Source organism: Camarhynchus parvulus, chromosome 2 (assembly GCF_901933205.1).
Source record: "Camarhynchus parvulus chromosome 2, STF_HiC, whole genome shotgun sequence".
NCBI classification, from domain to species: Eukaryota; Metazoa; Chordata; class Aves; order Passeriformes; family Thraupidae; genus Camarhynchus; species Camarhynchus parvulus.
In genome coordinates, this window is record NC_044572.1 from 143,901,600 (window position 1) to 143,923,928 (window position 22,329).

Genomic DNA, 22,329 nt, shown 5'->3' on the forward strand with positions numbered 1-22,329 from the left:
TTTTCACTGGCACTGGCTGTCAAGCCCCTTGCTGGTGTCAGTCCAGTCCTGACTGCTGAATCATCACATCCAGTAGAGCCTTGGCTCAGACATGACAAATATTTGCTTCTGCATCTTTCTATCACAGGATTTTTTTGAGCTATGGGAGGAATGAGCAGCCCAAAATAGTCCCAGCAAAGTCATCAAAGCACCTGTCCCTGAAAACTCCAGTATGTTAAGTAAGTCACTGGGTTAATCTTTACTTTCCTGAAGTTACATTCTTGTAAGAGCTCCAAGAACCACCTTCAAAAATCCAAGTGCCAATCTGCAATTTCAGTCTGGAGGCCTGATAACTCCAGATATCCATGGGGAACTCATCATATCAATGGATTTAAAGATCAGAAAGGATGCAATGAGTGTGGCACGAACTCCAGTGAGGAAGTCAGACCCAGCTCTATGCACTAGACAGTACTTTAGCCAGGGAGAGAAAAAAATAGCAAATAGTGCTCTCTACCATGGCTCAATATTTTTCTGTATTTCTATACCCTTTAGTACTAAAATAGTCAGCAAAAAAGCTGAAGAAATGTGTGGTGTTTTCTTAGAATAGTAGGCTGGAGGACAGAAAGCTGAGTACAAAAGCAGGGAATGAGAGATTTGAGTAAAATCAGAAAGATTTCATTGATAAAAAGGGATGACAAGAATATATTTGGACTGAAAAATATTATTGTACTCTTGGTAAAATATGAAGACACCAGACATTGCAAAGTTACAAATTTATTTGTTTTGAAATAAATACAAATACTTCATTAAGAAACTTTTCTTGATAGACTTTACACAATAGCTTTATTCTTTCCGGAAATTGTCTGTTCTTCCCACAAAATGTTATGGATATTCTACACAAGAGCTGAAGTTAGTCAATATAAAGTAACCTAGATGGTGTTCTTCTGAACAAGCAATCCCAAAGTATTAACATTTGCTATTTAACTGCTCAGCATTTGAGCTTTTTGTCTGTGTGAGGACTGCAATTCAGCAGGTATGCACTGGAGCTGTGGAAATCCTGTCCCACTAGCTATGGAAGGACAAACTTAAGAACACCCAACTGTGACATTCTGCGTGGCAGAAAGGTATCAAGCCACTAGCTTCAAAGAAAGCAACTCAAGGAGGCTATGCAAAGATGCAGAACCAGCAGACCATGACATTTACAAGTCATTAGACACTGCATTCCAGACATGCAGTGTTGCTGCTCCACCACTTCATGGAATACACTTTTCAGCACCAGTGAAATCTCATCAGTTTCAAATCTAGTAATTAGTGGCAGTTGAATGTACAGTATCAAATTACATGCCCATCTCACAGTTATTCATCTCTCCTGATAAAGAACAGCTGGATCTGTCTTTGCTTACAGAATTCCAAATTTATGACAGTTGTGCTGGACACAAAAAAACTTGAGCTGCAAAGATAATCTTTCTGAAGGAAATATCAAGCTGTTTCTGCTTAGCTGGCATGTACAGCTACCCTACTTGATACAACTACACCAACTTCTGCAGTTTGATAAACCCTTTGGCCCAAGTTCCCAAACAGGGAATCCTACCTTGCTTACCAAATTTAAATCCTGTCCTCATTTGGCTAAGCAGGTTTTAGGGTCTAGGAGGGGGGAAGGAAAGGAAGACTGGAACTAAATCTCAAAAAAGTGAAATGAAAAACCTTAAAGATTTAGTGCATCTCAAAGTCACATTAAAATTGCCTATTTTAGTAGTATATTATTGTACATAGGAAAACAGGCTTGAATACTAATGAATTAGAAGGCCTATAAATGCACGATACGTTAACTTCTCTATCATTTGAAGTCAAGCTATATACAATGAATTCAACTCCAGCTTCAACATGAGGCCATAACACATTTGTTTCATTTCCTTTTCTTAAAGTCATCCTTAACAGTTATTTTTTTCTCCCCCGCTTTGAAACTCATCTCAAATTGTGCCAGTTTACTTCAAGAGAAGAAGAGATAAAGGGGCCTGTAACAGTTTTGATTTTAAAGGAGGGTATTGAGCAATTCTGGTTTGACTCTGAAGTGTTTACAACCACATCAGTTTTTGGCAAGTATTCTTTAGAATTTGGCATCCACTGAAGGAGGGCACAATAGCAGCAGCTGTCTGAGACACAAGAATAACGATAGAGCAAATGAGATGCTTCTTTTCTTTGGTCCCTCTCAGACCCTGGTGAACAGAGTTCATCCTACAGAATAGCTAGAGATTAATACCAGTTATGTTTTTGTAATACACAGGGGGCATCCATTAATTTTTCACACTGTGACCAGTTTTGAACCTCCCAGAACCATCTAACAGGACACTTCCATGGACTTGGGGCTCGATTGTTCCGCGTTGCTCGCCGAGTTGGGCGTCAGCTCGATCCGCGTGTCCGTGTGGGAGCGGTTCCTGGAGCCGTCCCCAGTGTGGGAGCGGCTCCGTGTTCCCTCCCCGGTGTGGGAGCGGCTCCTGGTGCCTTCCCCGGTGTGGGAGCGGCTCCTCTGTCCTTCCAGGGAGGTGACACTGGAGCCAGAAGCCGTGCGGGACCGCATCAGCCTGGTCATGCTGGCAGAGGGCACTGCAAGAAGAGCCTTTCATTAATGCCCTTCATTAATGCCTCGCTGCATGGACGTGGAAGGAAGCCCTTGCCTATCACAGACATATTTGCTGAAAAATCCTTTTGTTAGGATTTTTTCTCCTGAGAAGCTGAGAGACCTCAGAAATGAAATGTAAACAATGATTATCTGATGCTGTAGAATGCAACAGGTGCATCTTGATTCACCTCATGTAGTTTTTTTTAATTAATGGCAAATCACAGTCCAGCTGTCTCAGACTCTCTGGTCAGTCACAAGATTTTATTATCATTCCTTTTCCTCCCTTTCTAGTCTTCTGATGAAATTCTTTCTTCTATTCTTTTAGTACAGTTTTAATAGATAAATTTCTTTTAATATAATATATATCATAAATTAATAAATTAGCCTTCTGAAACATGGAGTCAAGATTCTCATCTCTTCCGTCATCCTGAGACCCCTACAAGCACCACCACACTTGCCTTCCCCTTGGCCTTAACCATCCTTGGAGGAGCCTTCATAGTGGAATAGACACTTTTCAGGGTACGTTCACATGCTCCCCTGCTCCAGGCATGTGGTTAAGGAGACCAAATTACTGTAGTGGAATTAGTGGCCAGGGCTCAGGGATTCAAGAAACTTTAGGGTACATTGCTGTGGCTGCAAGAATCCAGAGGGAAACTGAAGAGACTCATCAGCCCTCCCATTACTTTCCAATATTCAGCCTCTGCTGGCAACCAAGGCTCACAGTGCATCCTCACAGCAGCTGTCTGAAGCAAATACGTGAAAAACAAGCAGCTACAACTCAAAGAAGTTTAAATGAGGTTTTAAACCTCATTTGAAACCAAAGAGGTTTTAAATGTTGTGTGCAGTAGATGACCCTTATCCTTTGATGCCACGAGGGGACACTATTACAAATAGACAACCTTAAAAACATTGAGATGAAGTAAAAGAGGTATTTGTGGGTATAAGCTGTTTACAAAGCTCTCTACTATTTAATAACATCACTTGGTCTGAAAACCCTTTGCCCAGATACAGCATGTGGTTTTTTCCCTTTGCAAATGCATTTCCAAAAGGGAAAATGACACATCTGGGATCAGAGACTCTCCGGGTGCTTAAATGCCCAATTAACTTCAGTAGCAAGATCAGCCATTCAATAAAACCAATACTTACTGTATCCCATTCCCTGAACAAAGTATTTGAAAGCTTCAGCAAGCTTGGCAGGCTGCAAAAGAGAGGCAGAGTTATCATAGGCAGTGCTCAGTAGGTTATATTACAATGTGACAGATTCCACAGATGCCCTATCTTAACAGGGACATATTAAATATTCTCTGGGTTCTACTGACTGCATGAAAACTTCATTTATAAGAAAATTCCATCATTCCCCTCCCTAGTCATCCCCCATTATTTTACAAAATGGATACATACATTTGAGTTCCATGGAACACAAATGGTTTAAACCTGGCTCAAAACTTGGCTTGAGCAGTTACTGAGGCAGGTGGACCAAAGTAAAACAATTGTCCTCACAAAATGTACAGGGCCGTTCATACAAGACTGGTAATTGAGTAATCCCTAATCAGCAGAGAACAAATTCAGCTATTCAGAGCTGATAGTTATGTGTATAGAGAAATAAAGCTCACCAGGCATACACCAGCACAACTGCCTACAACCAACATTCTTGCAATGAGGCACTCCCTGTTCTTCTCCTCTGCTACCAGTGGCCACATCAGCTTTACAGTCTCAGTTATTTCACATGAAAATACTTTTGCATAATTCTCTGAACCACTGCAAAGAATGGACTCTCTATAACAGAAGCAATGCACGTACTACCACATGGCTTTAAAAAACCTTTTACCAGTTCCCACTCTTGGAGCACACACTGTCTGTATAGGGATTCAGCTGCAGGCAATTACAAATTTAGCTTTTCCTGAAGTTCACAAACACCACTTAATATTTCTTAGAAATCTGTTTAAATGTTAGATCACATTCCAAAGCTGATTTACAAATTAGCTCTTTAAGTGAAGCAACACAAGGGCATAGGTACATTTTAACTTTGCCAGCCTGGCTTTATTAGCAGCTTTGAACTTATACCTAAATGTGCTCTAGAAACTCCAGTTCATCCACAGTCAAGCTGAGCCAGTGTATGCAATACCCTAGCATTGTTCTTTCCTGTCTCCCATTTTCCTGATATATTCTATAAATAGTCCAAGTAAGAAGGTTGTTAAAATGTCAGTGGCTCAAGCCTTAATCCCCATTATCTTAGTAAACAGGCATAAAATAATACCTCAGCATTCCCACCTCAGTGCTTTACTTGGTTAAGACTATCAGTGAAAATAATATCCCCTCCCAATCTTAATTTTGTGCTTCATTCCTCTTTAAAGAAAAAAAGAAAGCTCAGATGACCAATTGACATCATTATTCATGAAATCATAACCATTCTTTTGGCTGACATTTGGGAACAGCAAGTACCCTACAGGAAAACACCCAGTTGTTGCAGAACATGATTAGTAGGATTTCCGACAGCAAATCCTACCTGGGAAACTTGGGGGAGCCCACCACAGTCAGCCATCTGAAATGAGATGAGAACAGCCAGTTAGAGCAATGCCAGAGGAACTCACTTGTGCTCAGGATATATCGAAATGACCTTTTTAGCTATCTGGCAGAAAAACACTTCCTTTTGTTGTGTGAGTAACATACACGTGGATGAATGCATCAAAGCAAGCTGTTAAATGTTTGTAAAGCTATGATTGCACCCCAGAAAACCACAAAGGCTCTTGATGCTCAGGGAAAGCATCAGCTGGAGCTACAAATGCTTTTTGCTGGGCAACAATTACCAGTTTCTTAGAAACCAGCCTATTAGTCCTGCTTGCAAGTTCATCTCTGAATTCCAATAACATGACTCTGTATTGACCTGGATGACAAACAGGGTAGAGAAAACAAACACCTAAAGCTCAGAGGCGAGAGAAAAAAGGGGGAAAATTATTTGCTGAGATTGCTGATGGCAAGCATCAGCCTGACTTGCCAGGGGAAGCAGGGAAAGCCAAATGAGAAAAGCTATCTTGAGTGCATGAAATATTTTTGGAGCATTTCATTTTTCCTGCCACTCCACCCCTCAAAGTCAACCCAACAAAAACAGTCCTGTTCCAAGGAACACTACAAGCTGAAAACAGTAGAGTTGTAAATTACAGGAAACTCCAAATCCTATCTAGGATTAGTTAGCAGAAAAACAGGCCTGCAGCAGGATCTGGCATCAGCCATATCCCTGGACTGTTCAAAGGCTGGCCACTGATAAAAGGTCTGAGACAGTGTCAAACTTTCTTAGGGGGTCTGCCACACTCACATTATAGGGCAGCAGTACAACTCTTCAATGTTAGGAGGAAAAAAAAAATATTTATTACAGTTTTTACTGACTAGCTCACTAAAGAGAGATGCAGTAGAAGCTCTTGGCAAAGCATGACCAAACTCATTTCACTGTTTGCATGCTATTACTTCATCATTACTTCATTACAAGCTGAAGATTGCACTCATACCCTGAATGCCAAATATCAGCCAAAGCCTTTGCATGATGTTCTGCTGTTTTTAAGTGCATTTTATCAATATTTTTCTGGAAATTAGCAGTAAGATGTCCTAGACTGTACCCTCATAAAAGGCAGGTTGACCAAACTGTGACTGACAGATTAGCTGTTGATTCACCTGGCACTACTGCTGAGAGGCAAGCACAGGAACAGAATGAACTGGTTTGCACTCCTACTCTGCTCACAGCTTTTCAAACCTTTCAAAATCTCAAGATCAGCTTTGCTGGCTCTAGTCAAATTCATTATGGGTATGTGAAATACTGCATATTTCAACTCTCATCTCTACTATTCTAAAATGGAGGAGCTGAAAAATTCCCTGCTGTAATTCTGACATGAAGCCCCTAGTCTTGTTCATCCCACTAAAATACCTCTCTACAACACATCACTCTAGTTCTGCTTTTTTAGCTAATCCAACTGGTTTTATGTGAGAGGAATGTTTATTTTGAAAAGCACAGTTTTTGTTATTACCTTCAGAAGCGTGGTCCTTGTTGGGTCCAGCTTTGAGTTGCATTCAACCTATAGAAAAGAAAAGCAGCATAAGGCATTGCACACAAGATTTTAGGTATGAACTCTTGTATGAAAATGGATCCAACACCTTGTTTTCTGGCTTAACTCAGACTAAACTGAGTGTCTTATGATTCTGTGCGAAGACTCTGTGTATACATATACACATCTTTAAACCCAAGCAAGTCAGCTCACATTCTTGACTGCATTTTCTCCACGTTACAAACCCATACTTGGGAACTGGACACTTTTTTTTCCCATCTGTTTCTGGGATTTCAATGGCAACAAGTGTTGTTTATCTTGTGATTTGGGGTCATCTGGTAGCATCCCAAGTGGTGAGTAGCCATGTGGCCACGGGCCAGCAGACTGGGCATGCCCATTAAGGCACAACATTTGAAGTCATCCAGTCATCTGGGGAGAGTTATAATGGTCAAAAAGAAGCTCTTCACTTGCAGAGTGACCCGGGGCACAGCTCCAGCACCACACAGCAAGTTAAAATACCAGCAGCAGATTCCTCTCTAAAGGAAAATATTTGCAGTTCACTGGAACTGCTGTGGTGATTGTTCCTAACATGGTAGCTATTAAACAATAGTGCACAGGCAGAAGGGACAAACAGCATGGAATTAATGGCAGCTCTCCTGCAGTCTGGAAGAGGAGAGCCACTGGGCTGGACTGATGGCCAGCAGGGCTGCAGCGTGGCAGGGGCTCTGCTGGCCTCTTGCAGCCCCTTGGCTCGCCCACCCACCCTCAGCAGGGTGGCAAAGAAGGCTCGAGGTACCCACCACAGCATCCACTGCTGGGGAACTGTCACCAACAACCAGGAGGACAGGACACCTGCAAAAAAGCACACATGAGTGGTGTTATCTCTGCCACCCAGCCCAGACTTGCCCTGAGCTGCATTTTTTGTCTCTGGGGGGGTGAGACAGTGAAGAGTGTGGAAATGATTTGTTTTGTATTCCAGGCACCTTAAAGATACATCAAATCCTACATTAGCTGCAGATCTAGTGACATGCTCTGATTCCCTGCCTGAGAACCTGTTCTTTTCCCCAGCTGGTAGCAAATCAGCTCTTGCCAGTGCTCTTATTCCTTCCTGCTTTATAAGAAATTGAATGTGTGTATCAGCATCAAAGTCTCATGCCTACCACCCCCCAGACCCCTGAGCTCCAAATTTTGGTTCTGTCCATCCAGTTCTAAACGGATTGTTAGAGTCTTCTGTGTATAACCATCAGCAGCTGAGCTAGGAAAGACTTCACAATTTATGTTGCACAAGTTGGAGCATAAGCAAAAGCCAGATGATCTATCAGTCAGTCATTCTCACTCCTGCTCTGTCTTCCTGGAAGTTTTTTATTGTTTGGTTGGTTTTCTAAATGGTTTTAGGCTGGGCTTTCTTGGTTGTATAAGGACAGCTCAAGTGCCTTCAGAGCTCTAATTTCCATTAACTATAACACATTTCTGCATGAATCTAAATACACTTTTCACGTACTTTGTAAGCCCAAATTTTTAGATGCACAGTGACAGGAACTACTTAACTTTCAATTTCAATATGTTTTCCAGGTCTGAAGAGAGGAGTTCTTTCTAATAGCAGTCCCTGACCTGCAGTAAGCTCTCAAATAAAATACTTACTGAAGGGTGACAACATTCACTCCAGGAACAGGGCGCTCAATCTCTAGGTCTCGCCGACTAAAAATAAATAAAAATAGAGACAACAAAGGCTTTTGAAACACTGGAATTTTATAGATACTTCTATGTTCTTCTAGTTTAGAGAAAGTACAGACACTCACATGTTAATTTAATCTGACTTAATGTTAATTTAATCACAGCTTAATATGTTGTGGCCTCCATAACGGATGTAGAACCACACTTAGACTGAAGGTTCAATGTTGTAGTTCAGTCCCAGCGTACAACCTTTTACCCCACAAATGCATGAGGTCCTTCTCTAATAAGCAAACCACCTGAGATCCCTAAAGGCATTATTAAGCAGAACTTCATACTGGGGGAACACATGTAATCCCACCACGCAAGAAATACTGTCTCTAAAGAGCTGGACAGCCTCTTAAAAGTTTCCAATTAGAAATCAGGTAAATGTATTTACCTGTTGTAAGAGTTGACAAAGAGATGAAGGTTGGTTTGATTCATATCATTAATGATATGCTGACGGTAAGTATGGATCAGGTCATGGTTGCTGTGAATCTCTTCCTAAAGTGGAGACAGAATTGTTCAGAACAGGGGCTATTTTCTGAAAGGATCTGAAGACATGGCACAGTAGCTGTATCAGACTCATAGATATGAGATGCACAACAGGAGTGCACATTGAGGGAAGGGACAGCTTTCAGCACCCAGTGAAGTCACCCAGAATTAATACTGGCTTCTGATTGCAGTACCACAATTTTCACTTGAAAACTCAAATATGTCGTAATGTTTAAATCTCACAATTGCAAAACATGTTGTGGTGCAGATGGTTACAGTCAGATAAGTGTGAGGTTTTAAAACAAACAGAAGTTTAAATTCAGGGTAAGAAGCCTAATAAATGTTTCCAGACTAAAGCAGATGTTGAAAGCTTACAAACATGTAATGTGGAACTCAATTTCACAATAGTAAATAACTAAGCTTCGAGGACTTCAATCAGTAACATTTTCAAACACTTGGGTTCTAAAGTCTTTATAGATTAGTTCCTCGCTCTGCTGGAATGGAGTTTTCCTTTGCATTTACTAACAATTTCAAGCACAGCAAAATAGCCTCAAAAGCAGCCCAGCACATTGCATTAGGCTTGCACTGGAGAGTGCTGTTAATACCAATAACCAGCTGTCACAGAGCTACAAGTATATTATATAAAAAAATCTGTGGGGTTTTTCAGCTCAGAACATGAGCATATAGAACTCTCATACCTATGTTTAGGTGTTGGCTGCTTAGGCAGGGAGCTGCCCCTATTAGAGTTGTCACAATTGAGATGCACTTGAGCACTCAGGACACAGAAAACCCCATGGCAGAATACTGCCCAAAATGCTGGGGACACAAGTATGAATTCTATCTCAGTTTAACTTCATCTTCTGTTGTTTGACTGAAAGCTTCTGCACTCCTCCCAGCCCCAGGAGGTAAATACAGATGACTGAATACATCAGAGGAATCTTTTGAACATTACCTTTCCAAATAGATGTGAAATGACCATGTCTGGCAAAGCATTCGTCCAACCTGAAATCTGAACAGCAAGATCACCTAAGTATCTGCTATTAACACAGCCCCTGAACAAATGACCCATAATTCCAATTGCCCATAAACAGACCAATGGATGTTTCTCTGCTCTCTCTACATGTACAATATCCTAAAGCGATATTTTCCCCCCTCAATCCAACTAGAACAACATTAGGGGTTTGAGTCATTCTCATCAGATGTCTTCACTAATGCAGCTGTACAGGGAACACACTGCTAGGGGCAGAGGAGTTTCAGGAATCACTCTCTGCAGGAACACCAAGCAAACCAGGCTGGTGGGTGTCACTGAACCCCACTGCCCATTCTCCTCCCTGACAATGCAATGGAACTGGTACCAGAAGCTCACAACCCACAGTAAATGCTCCTGCTTTGGAAGGACACAAGCACATAAAGCACCTGCTGAGCTCTTGAGGTGAGCAGTACTCCCCTCGAGAGATGGAAGGCAGAGGAGCAGATATGGAAGAATTAAAAGCACTAAAGCATTGGGTGAGAACCAAAATGGGTCAGGAGGTTCATTTCAGCATAGAAAAGTTACTACATTTCATTTAAATAAGTTTGTCTTTCACTTTATTTCAATAAGTTTGATATGGGAATATATTTAGTAACTAAGCCTTGAAAGAATGTTACATCCCGGCTCTGCAAGTTTCTCCTAGGAGTTTCTTTTATGTCAGCATCTTCTGGTTGTATAAATCATCTGTAGCCAATGCTCTTTTCTGACTTCTTTTGGCATCTCACAGATGATTGAAACATGGAGGATGCTGTTCTGGACATTTTTCTGTGCTCTGCTTCATATTTTGGGCTGTGTTGGTAAACAAAGCCATGGACAAGAAAGCACTGAATGCTACACTACACTTGACATTTTCTTGAAAGTTGTTTCCAAAACTACCACGTCCAGGTAAACTGTTCTCCCCAGCAGTTATGAGCTGTTAGGAACTGCCCCAGTAGCTCCATTATGCCACATGTATCTGTTTTTTTAAAGGATTTATTTTTATCACTAGCCCTGTATGAAGTTGTTTTGCAAATGGAAGAATAAACCCAAAAGAAATTAGCCCAGGATGTTCAGTATCTGCAGCCATGCCTGACATACAAGATGGCCAAACTCCCCATGTCCCACAGGCTTGCAGTAAGACTTATTTTTCTAACTTAAAGGTGTTTACCTTAGTTGCTGCCCAGTCCATCCAACCTTCAGCACAAGGGTTTACATTAATGAGGACTAATCCCTCCACCATCTCTGCATGGTTTAACTGCAAGAGAGAAGATCTAAGATTTGTCAGGTATCCTTTGCAGCTCAACAGTCAGCAAAAAATTTAAATTAGCAAATTATATCATGGGGAAGAAAGTGGTAGGTCTAGCTTTATCTTGCAGAAAAGAAGCATATGTATGGAAAAAACAAATCATTAAAGCAATTCAACTGAGCAGCTGGAGAACATTAGGATTTAACTTTTTCTCCACCCTCAGTTTAAATAGAGAACTCCCATTATAAAAACCTTCTGCAAATTAACTGGGTAGAGCCCAGGCCTTAAAATGGAAAATCTAGGTCTTCTGGATTAGCTATCCTGCAGATTGTGGTATTTCACTTAAAAGCTTGGCTTGCATGCTTAACTGGGCACAGCAGAAGAGGAATTCTCCATGGGGAGAATTCACGCTATGGGGACAACAATGTGCAAGGGAAATCAGGCTTGAGGCTTTAGGGAAGCACCACAAAACTTACAGCAAATCTGGTTAAAATGTAGGCACCAGCTCCAGTTCCCATTCCTATGATGGTCTTCAGCCTGCACAGCAATAAAACAGAAGAGACAAATGAGGAAGGGTGCTGAAAATAAAGTTATACCAGTAGCCTTCCTCTTTCACATGCCAGTGTGTATCTGCAGAAGGGAGGGTTCAGCTTGGGCAGGCTATGGACCCCCAGCAATGTCAGTGGCCCCAGCGATATTTGCAGGACCCTGGTCCTCCTGTATTGCAGGGCAGCAGCTATCCTCACTTATCTTTAAGCAAATATACTGAGCAACCACAGCATTGTTCTGATCCTGGGAGAAAATTGTTAGACTCTACCAGAAGAACTTATAAGATACAGACCTGAAATCTGCAGCCTAAATACAAAGCTCCCCCTCCCCAGGCTCCCCCATCCCAGCTGTCCAACTGGGGCACTGGTTCCTCTCTAACAGGAGGCTGGCAGGGAAACATCTCCTGCTATCCAGTCACAGGGGTGATGAAGTTTAAACTTCATAACCAAACAGGGCAGAGACAAACCAAATATTTCCATTAACTGAAATCAGATTTAAAGCATCACCTTCAAGGTCATAGAAAATACATGGGAGGGAAGGCTAGACAAAACCACTGAGAAAAACAGGTTATTCAATGCTTTTAGGAAAATACCTGAGGATAGTTTTAATTCTCATTAGCAATATTAAATCAAGACTTTGTAAATACACTCCAGTTTAATTGATTTCCAACTGATGTTGTTGGTCACATTTTTTTGAGCAGTGCAACAGAACTGGCAACCCTGTGTCTGACATTAGGCAGTTCAAAAAATACACATCCCCTAGTGAGGTAGTGAGGTAACCTGGTCCACAGAGCTGGTTAAGAGCTGCTTATAACTGTGTAATGTCCAAACTGGGGAGATGGTCCAGCCTGTGTTTGCCAAAGCTGCCTAACCCTGAATGCCAAGTTTTCTTGGCTTGTTCTAGAAACCTCTTGGAGGTGTCTCCTGCCCTCTCCACTGTGTACCAGGAGCATGAGCTCCACAGAAAATGAACTTCTCAGCTAAAGCTGCCTAAAGCTGAGCTTTAAGGGAGGACAAATCCCCAAACCTGGTGCAGGTAGACAACCCATGAACACTGCCACTAGATTTTTCAACACTGGTGACCTGGCATCTGCACAAGATGCTCAGGGAGGTCAGACTGACCCCCTAGAACACTCAAGCCACGGAAGCAAAACAGTAAATGTCTTCAGATGGGACAGTGCTTTTTTTTTTCCCCTGCTTAACCACACAGGAAAACGTGGGTTGTTACATTGGGAAGAACAGATTGTCTATGCCCTGCCCCTGTGAGGGCTATGCACAGAGAATACAGGAGGAAGCCCCTAAATTAGGCACATGGGATTTCTCCTAAGTTGCTTCCTGTTTAAAAATAACCAGACACTTCAAAAAGGGCCAAAAAAGTAGCTCTTTCAGAAACCAAGGCAAAAGCAATCCATCTATAACAGAGGAATCCAAAAGAACCACAAGTGTATTTCTAGCAAACAAAATGCCAGACAGCCAAGCTAAAAGAAATGCCTGCTCTTTCAGTGAGCCACATAGAGAGAATGAGAAAAATAAGTAAACAATTCTGCACTCACCCAAACTGTTTCAGGATTCCAGGAATCATTTCAGCCAGCTGATCCATGGAGGGATACACATACCTAAAACAAGCACGTTTTTGAGGAGTTACTACACCACATCCAGCAGAGTACACTGGTATGTTTAGAGGCACAGTGATCACTGTAGAGCAAGTACCAAATGTGGTCATCATGAGATCACTGAATGAATGAGCTGAATTTGAATCAGGAGCAAGCACAAGTAATTTTGCAGAAATATGAGCATTATCTATATATGTATTTTATATGTAACAAGACAATAGATGTCTAAGAACAAAACAGACTGCAATGAATCTTTCCCAAGGAAAGTTTACACTTAGAACTTCTGAGAAAATTTGAACAAGAGAGATGAGTTTCCAACCACATTCACTATGTTTGTATTTCTAGTCCACCACAAAATTTTCCCAGTATTGCATAATCAGAGACCACAGAAATGACTTCTAGATATTTGGCAAAAACTTAAATGCATGTTTTTAGGGACACAAACATTACCATAGGATAAATGAGAACAGCTTTCCATTAATATTGATGAAGAAAATTAAGGCATAAGAAAGGCTATGAAGCTGATGAAGAAGGCTCAATTAAAACAGCTGTTTGTTAATGCTCCTGGTCTTCTTAAATCAGAAATAAAACTTTGAGAGAAGGAGATTCTCAGCAAAATCTCAACTGAGTAGCATGTGGAAAAAATCTATCCAGAATAGAGCTGGAAAACATCTGCCTAGGATGTATCTAAGTCTTTGTTATACCTAATTATTCTCTAGTTCAGTCTCCAACATATAACCAAACAAAAACCACCAAGGACTGTGAAGCATTTTATTTTTTTAGATTTTCTTTTTGGGAAATTTAGCCTTAACATGACAAAAGCTGATGTCAGTGCAACAGCTTTGGTCTGGGAGACTTTATTAAAGCCTTTCAGTACTTAAAGGAAACCCACAAGAAAGAGGAGGACAAACTTTTCAGCAGGGCCAGTTGTGATAGGAAAAGGGGTAATGGTTTTAAACTAAAAGAGGGTAGATTTAAATTAGATCTAATGTAACCCCACATTTCTCTTCACAGAGAAAAGGCACAATTCTTCTCAATATTTCTGGGTTTCACATTCTCTGAACCTCAGGGAAAGGAAACACAATTCTTATCATTTGCTATGCCTGTGTTTGTGCAAAAGTAGAACGCAATATGGAGAGTGTTAACCCCAAGTGATGGTGTTTTGTTTCCTTGGCCTAGCAGGGCCAAGAGTGTGTGTGTGTGTCAGGACTGAGGGTGACAGTAACAGGATTCAGTGCAGTGTGAGAGTTGCGTGCAGGGTTGAGTGCTTGGCAGGTTCAGTTTTAGATGTATAAAAAAATATAGTATAATAAAGTAATTAATTAGCCTTCTGATATCCACGGAGTCCTCCTCATCATTTCTCACAGCACAGCTATAATCTAAGGAAGTTTTTTTACAATGAGGGTGGTAAACCCTGAAGCAGGTTGCCCAGAGAGGTGGTGGGTGCCCCATCCCTGCAAACATTGCTGATCAGGTTGGACAGGGCTCTGAGCAATCTGATCAAGTTGTCCCTGCTCACTACAGAGGGGTTGGACCAGGTAACCTGCAAGTTCCCCTTCTAAACCAAACCATGATTCTATGACCTAATTTGGGAATGCTGGTCTCTCAGTTGAAGGGCAGGTAGAGATAATAGAGCTTCTTACATGCCCATCATGACTACATCAAGTCTTTGCCAGCCCCAGACCATGATGGTTGCCCTCTGCAGCTGCCAACCCAGTGTTAACACTTGCTCAGGACATGAGGGCTAAGGCACTTAAAAGCTCATGATTTAAACAAATGCAAAGACAGGGTGACTGAAATAGCTTTGTAGGCTGCTCTGACAGACAACTGGGCCATTGCAGCTAACAGCAGCATCAGACCAGCTTAAATATTAAGCAGGGAAATAGACTGGCTCATGCAGTAAGGGTACTTATAAGCTCCTTAGTACGTGGTTCTTAGAGAACAACTGCTCCTTGCCCTGTGCCCTCCCCTTGGCATGTGGGCTGCTCCCTTCCTCAGCCAAGCTGCTTCTTGTCCAAGGGGCACCTCAAGGTAAACCTGTCCCACTTGCCCTAAACAGGTGAAGCATTTTGGCAATGGCAGTGCTCATGGCCCGCCAGGATTTCAAGAGCTACAGCATCATACATGGCACAGTCAGGAGTACAAAAAGCCTCTCTAAAACCTTCTGTGGGGGTCATTGCCCTGTTACTGCCCAACAACCTGCATTTTCCAGGTGGGTTATCAACTTAACATCTACCATGCTGCCATGCTTCATAAAGAGCACAGACTGACGAGGGGGGTGATGTAGAGGTTAATGCCTGTCTTGTTTATAGCAATCATTCAGTTTTCATTCAGTATTTATATTCAGGATGCCATTACAAAACAAGCTAAGTCAATATTTAAATTGACAAGATGTAGATATCTGTCAAGGAACTGCTTTACAAGCAGCCTAGTTAGCAGAGCTGAAACACAGAATTGCAGCCACCAAGTCTGCTGTGAACTGGCACAACAAAACAGAGCTTCCAAAACTCCACTACTTTAGAAACAGTGTCAGGATTTAAGATCAAAAGCCAACTACTGTGCTTAGTGCAATTACTTTTAATGAAACTGCAGATCAAGACTCTTTTTTCCAAAAAGAGGGTAACTATGAAAGCATGAGTGTTTCCCTGACAACTCACCCAGCCTGGAAAGATGGTGCTCCATCCTGCTGACCAGGTGCATCCACATGGCAGACTGCAAAGTGCTGGGTGATTTCCTGCATATCCTCGAAGTTGAATAGAGGATTGAAACAAGTTTTATCTTGGGAAGGAAAAGAAAATATGAAATAATTATGCTGAAGGAAATACTAAGTTTGCAGTTACAAAAATAATTTATTAAGCAGGTTAATGAAAAGTTCAATCAATCAGGTCAGCTAAAGTTTTCCATCTTATTTTTGTACCTACTAGAACTATTTGCTTGGTACACTTAATTCCTCAAAGTATTATTCTTTATACAAAGTTAAAATACTAACAAAATTTAGCCAAGGGTATTTACCCCAGATTTTGTCTTAGATTAAATTATCCATTTCCTTGTCCATTATCTTTTTTTTTCTTTAATTGTGTCAAGACAAATGGAAGGAAAAAAATATTCAAGGCTAAGATTGTAACTTGTGCTTTTGCCCAAATATTACAAGTTAAACATTATGTGATCAACCACTGTGGCTCAAGGCAAAAGCACCTTTTTGGGACACTCAGTGCTGTAGGCTCTGAGGTTTGAGGTGATCTGATTTCTGATTTTTAAGCAATACTAATACAGGGAGAGGATTAGCACATTTTCTTTCTGGTGTGGAAAGTACCATCTTTGAGATGCCTAGAAAATGGTTCAATACTCTGTGTGTTTCTGAATGTCCTCACAAAACACACATGGAAAATCTTGGCAGAATATAAAATACTTGTAGCTCAAATCAACTTTAGAAGAATATGCAAATCCAGAACAACTTTGGAAAGAAAAAGGTGTAATTTAAAGTTAAATTACAGATTTTCTCTGTGCTGATTTCCCGAAAATCAAAATTAAAGACACTTCCAGGAAACACAATGGCAATGTGTTTCCTGGAAGTGAATGAAGTTTTTTTTTTTGTCTTAATAGTACTATTCACCCTCCTGCAATAGCCAGCCCATAAAGATCAGCAGGTGTTTTTAAATATTGATAACTGATTAAGAAACCATGAACTGTGTGCAACAAATCGGACTGACAAAAGAACAAACTAGGGCAGGTCTGGCTATTAACTCATCATATGACAGATAAGATAAAAGGCACCTGAATTTTTTTTTTCCTAATGCTGGCTTAGGACACAAAGCCAGCATTCATTTCATACTGACTTGTATAAAAACCCAAGCAGCACTAGACTGCTTATCAGACAGGACCCAAAGCCCCCAGCAGAGTCCTTTTTCCAGTCCTCTTGGCAATACACTATCAGCCTCCCCTTGAGATTTTTGCAGCATTCATACAAAGTCACTGTGAACTACCAGAGGTCTTTTAGAGTATTCCAATTATTTACTGATCAAGGATAAAAAAATCTGAGAATTACACTTGCTGTAAGAGTTAGGTGCCATCTAACAGCTTCCAAGGCACACAAACAAGCAAGGACCTGGGGGGGGGGGGGTTTCCCAAGCACTGCTGCTTTCTGGCAGAGCTGTCCCAGGAGCCGGGCAGGTGAGAGCAGAGCCCACTTACGGTTGAGGCCGATGTCGTGGTAGGTGAGGATGGCCGGGCGGTTCCCGCGGGGAGTGCCGCACATGGTGACCCGCACGGAGCCGTGCACAGTCTCCACATCCTGCTCCTGCCAGGGACAACAACAGTCTGTCAGGGCTTGTCCAAGTGCTCCTGCAGCAGATCCTGATGGACCATGAGCACAGGTCCTGCCCCATTCCAGGGTCTGCCCTGCAATCCCACCCTGACACCTTTCTGCCCCATGGTACATTTTACATTTGATGTCACCTCCTCCAGTCCACAGACAATTACAGAAGCACTCCAAATGCTATCTCTAACCAGATGCTGAAGGAACAGTTTAACAGATTTTAACCACATTAAGAGGCAGAATAAGAAAACAAAGAAAGCCGTTTTGTTGTAGTGACACCTTGAATAACAAGAGCTTACAACTATGACTCTCAACATTTGCAAAAAAGTAAAAGTCACCATGATAAAATATTTCTGATTTCTAGGAAAAGAACTCTAGCTGAGAAAATGACCACTATTCCCCAAAGGAAGCAGCATTAAGCAGCTTGTACATGCTTATCTGCCATAAGGATTTATTACACTGTGAAGCCTTGTGATTGCAGTAGACTTCCCCAATAAAATCAGCAGCATCTGTGTTTGTTTTATGGCTTGTGATGTACAGACCTGAGCATAAACCCAACTGCCTAAAGTTTGCTAATAGAACAAAACAACCACAACATTATTCTGATGCTTACCAGAAAAAAAACATTAAAAAGTAAATTGCTATTATTTGGCATACCAGGGGTTTATACTGCTTACTGAGCTTAAAGCCAAGGACACCTTCATTTACAAACCAAAGTCCCCATGATCACCATCTTTTGGATCTCTAAATCAGATGTGACTTACACAAAAGATGGAACAGGTTTTTGTTTCTTTTCCACTTGAACTTCAGTTGTGTATAAACAATTTGGTGTTTTCCCAACACGTATCAAGGGAATCACAAACCAACAGTTATTTCTGACACTTATTTACAGTATGGTTACATTCACATAACAATCAAGGAATTATATAGGCAGTAGTCAGTCTTTGCATCTCCCCAGAATCCTTTATTTACAGCACAGGACACAGATATGATCCATGGCACTCAGTGCAGTGCACTGCTTGCTGCTGCAGGGCTTGTTTGACTTGTTCCATGCAGTAACACTCAGAAGCAAAGTCCAAGTTAAATTGAAAGCTATCAAAAATTATGCTGTAGATATCAGAGGTGTACAGCCTCTGCAAAAATCTTTTTAAAAGGTTTGATTATGTTCCAATATCTGAAGTAATAATTCAATCTAAATCTCAGCTCTTTAATTTGATACAAGGAATGCACTGCACATTTTGTTGCAAATAAGGATTCCAGGCAACACCATTCTACATTTCATCTATATTCCTTTTAATAACACAATTACATCAGTTTTAAGTTACAACTGAGGCAGTGAATCAAGCTCTATCCCCCCTTGCACACAGGACAAGTTAACCATGGCTGCTCTCTGAACTACCCTCCAAAATGCTAATTTTCAGATTCTCTATCTCCTCAGAGACTCATTCCTCTGCATACTCACTGCATTACTTATCAGGTAAGCTGTATCTTCTACATCTAGAACCATCCTTAGGCAAAACAGGGTGACAAATCCAGCGAGTCACACAGAGGACGGGTGGCAGGTTTTTATTTTGCCCCAGCAGGGAACTGGGTTATATAGACAAGCTGCTCTCCTACATAGGCTTATGACTCCCATCATGCCCAGCTGGGGAAACCAAAACAGACTAAATCACAAGGATGTCACTCTTAAATAGGATTTGAGCCAGGTTTGACCAGGGGAAGAATGTACTCAGAGGTCAGACATCAAAGATGAACTAAGTCCTTGCCACACAATGTTTGAAGTGCCAAATTTCTAACCTGGGATTTAGCACAGTCTTTCCTGTTGCTGTTTCCATCAGATTTTGAGAAGTTTAGCTTCATTTAATGTTTTGCTACCTGAAATGCTGAAACACCCCAAACTTATGCTAAATTGAATCAGAATTGAGTTCTTTCCTAAAAGCCAGGATTAAAGTTTTCAGTAAATTCAAAAGAATGAAAAATTAGTGTAAGTCACAATGATTCTGAACAAAAAAAAAAAAAAAACCAAAAAAAAACCAAGGCCTTTTAAATTTTTGATATCTAGTATTTCCAAAGTAGATAAGCAACATTTAGTTTACAGGATTCCTACATCACCACACTAATGTCACCAAGTTCAGCTTTTGGTGGAAAATATGGTGTTTATATTATACATTGGGTGATTCATTAATATATACTATTACAATGTAATTATAGAAAGGCTTGGGCTGGAGGGGATGTTAAATATCATCTAATTCCAACTCCCTGCTGTGGGCAGGGATGCCACCCACTAAATCAGATTGCTCAGGGCCCCAATAACATTCTATATCATTAATATATATTTGGGTACTGTCATTATACAATAGTCCTAAAGAGATTTGCAGTGCCAGTATATAGCAATTAATAATACATGAAATGTATAATGATGGCAATTAATATTTTTCACATTCTACTTTCTTATTCTTAGCTAATTAAAAAAAATAATAATTTGGCAACCTCAGCACTGTAATGAGAGTAAGCACTATTGTGTAACACACCTCCTGCTGAGTGGGGAATATTGAAATTATTTTCTCCTCAGTTAGAGAATAATAGGTATTTCATATAATCAGATTTTATTGCTAGAGCTTTCCAGTAACAACAGTGAAAATCCAGGACTTGTTTTCTTTGCAGAGATCACTTTCAAGATTCAGGATCAACCTCCTTCATGCATGAAAGAAAAAGTCTGTTCATGGTAGATAAAACCAAAACCTTGAACCTGCACATCCCACTGACCGTCATAGAGAACTTCTTCGGAACTGGAAACCTGGATCTAGTTCAAACTCAGTGTCAACTAAAAATAGCTCAGACACAACAGGTGACCATGCTCCCAATAAGTGGCACAACACAGTCAGTTTAACAACAACTGGCTCAATTCCTCATTATTGTCCCAGTGAGACTCCCCTAATTCAATAGGGTTGTGCTGTTTTCCTGTAGCACAAATTCTTAATGGGAAATGCACTCAGGGTTCTAAAAACCAATCAATTCAAACCAGTTTGTTTGGTGACATCAACAACTTCACATGCCTATTGATCCTATTAAAGATCAAGAGATTAGTCTACGTGATGTAGGGATGGATGTTTTCAAAATGCAGAGCACTGAAAACAGATGGCAGCACATCCCAATCAACATCAACATTATAGTAAGAGGCTCTTCACCAACTGATTTGTATTAAAACACTATCTTGGAAAAAAATCCAAGGTACACTAATCCGATAGAAGGATAAAGACAAACACACCATCTGTTCACATCTCTCACTTTAACAGAGGTGCAGTCTTATCTCAGTGCACTAAACACACACATAAAAATACTTTCAATATGTGCAATTTAAGGGAAGTTGTCTCAGTTTGGAGGAGCTGGTAGATCCTAAAATAGATTTTATTTTTGCTTCAAGTGACCTTTTAATTTTTTCATGAGGTTTGAAGGGAAGACTATTTGTTATCACACAGGAGGGCTCACTTATTCCTTCCCCTCTACCCTGGGTAAGTAAGACATGGATTGAGAAACATGTTTATGAACAAGTTGTTTTCTCAAGTATGGAATACATGACCAAAATATCTCAGATATCTAAAAAGGAAAATTGCACATGCACGCTGCACATTTTGCTAAATACGTCATGTTTTATATTTTAAGTAAAATACTGTATTCCATCAAGATTATTTTAAAGCTTTCAAATATACTTAATCCTCAATTACAATCTCATGCTTTTATTTTAATTCATGATATTATGACTGTTAAATACACCTCCCTTCTCTTGCCTTAGAACTGAGGGGAAAGCTTCGAAGCTTTTAAAGAAGATTTAAATAGCTTTTAAATTTCTAGGAGCAAGTATATTTTAAATTCATATTATTTAAGAACTTTATTATAGTAATAGCTGCATAAGCTATTTTTTCACTTTTTCAATTTCTTGGAGATTAAAATTCTTTGAGATTTCAATGTGCCATTTCAATGTTGAATTTCAAATCCCCTTTGCCCTGAAGTTCTTTAGCATTTTCTCAATAGATTTTTTACTCTAAAATAGAATTTCAATTCATCTTATGCTTGTTTTTTCCTAAAACCCCCATGCCCACATTTCCATTTTTTTTTAAATTAGCTAACATTTCTATTCTGAATCAGCAATATTAAGAAAAAGGTTCCCCAAAATCAGGCTGAGAGTCAGGTACATTAATAAGGATGATGACTTCAGATGTAAATGTAAGTGACCCTGCTAAGGTGGAAGCCAAGAACAAAAACTTTGCAGCAGGAACTGACGCAGGTCATTGCGACAGCTCTGCCCAGGGATCCGTCCTAGTCCGATTAGCAGGGGTCACCCCGCTCTGCTCTCACTGGTGATGCAAACCACAGCCACCCCCTTCCCTTTCCTTCAGGGTCCCAAAGGATGAGGAAATCCACACAGCACACTGCAACACCCCAAACCTGGGCATCCCACCCCTCCTGCCGGCTGCTCCAGCTGATTCATCTCCCCTGCAGCTCTTCCCTTCTCCATCAACAGGCAGGAGGAGGAGGAAATAAAGCAGAAACAGATCTTTCCTGCCTATGGATACAGATGGCCACGAATGCAAGGGACAAACTCATGTCTCCAGCTGCCACACTGCTCCAAGTTCTGCTGAGTGACTGAGAAAGCAGAGTCCTGATGGACTGAAACAGAGCTGGGAGGATGAATATGCACACTGAGGAGGAGCCAGGGCTCCACTGGCTCCAAAGTTACTGAGCTAGAGACTACATACACA

General features: G+C 40.9%; 1 protein-coding gene across 2 annotated transcripts in view; it reads right to left on the bottom strand.

Moving 5' to 3' along the window:
• Positions 1 to 737: 737 nt before the first annotated feature.
• The window catches only part of NDRG1 (N-myc downstream regulated 1), a 40,504-nt gene continuing 18,912 nt past the window's right edge, over positions 738 to 22,329 (bottom strand). For both annotated transcript variants that reach the window (XM_030943356.1, XM_030943357.1), the window contains exons 4-16: positions 17,446 to 17,551; positions 15,912 to 16,032; positions 13,195 to 13,257; positions 11,570 to 11,630; positions 11,016 to 11,102; positions 9,791 to 9,847; positions 8,744 to 8,847; positions 8,275 to 8,331; positions 7,434 to 7,485; positions 6,616 to 6,663; positions 5,106 to 5,141; positions 3,746 to 3,797; positions 738 to 2,583 (exon numbers count right to left, since the gene is read on the bottom strand). In XM_030943356.1, the coding sequence (XP_030799216.1) occupies positions 2,318 to 2,583; positions 3,746 to 3,797; positions 5,106 to 5,141; positions 6,616 to 6,663; positions 7,434 to 7,485; positions 8,275 to 8,331; positions 8,744 to 8,847; positions 9,791 to 9,847; positions 11,016 to 11,102; positions 11,570 to 11,630; positions 13,195 to 13,257; positions 15,912 to 16,032; positions 17,446 to 17,551 (1,110 nt within the window). In that variant the 3' untranslated portion in view covers positions 738 to 2,317. The remainder of the gene's footprint in view (positions 2,584 to 3,745; positions 3,798 to 5,105; positions 5,142 to 6,615; positions 6,664 to 7,433; positions 7,486 to 8,274; positions 8,332 to 8,743; positions 8,848 to 9,790; positions 9,848 to 11,015; positions 11,103 to 11,569; positions 11,631 to 13,194; positions 13,258 to 15,911; positions 16,033 to 17,445; positions 17,552 to 22,329) is intronic.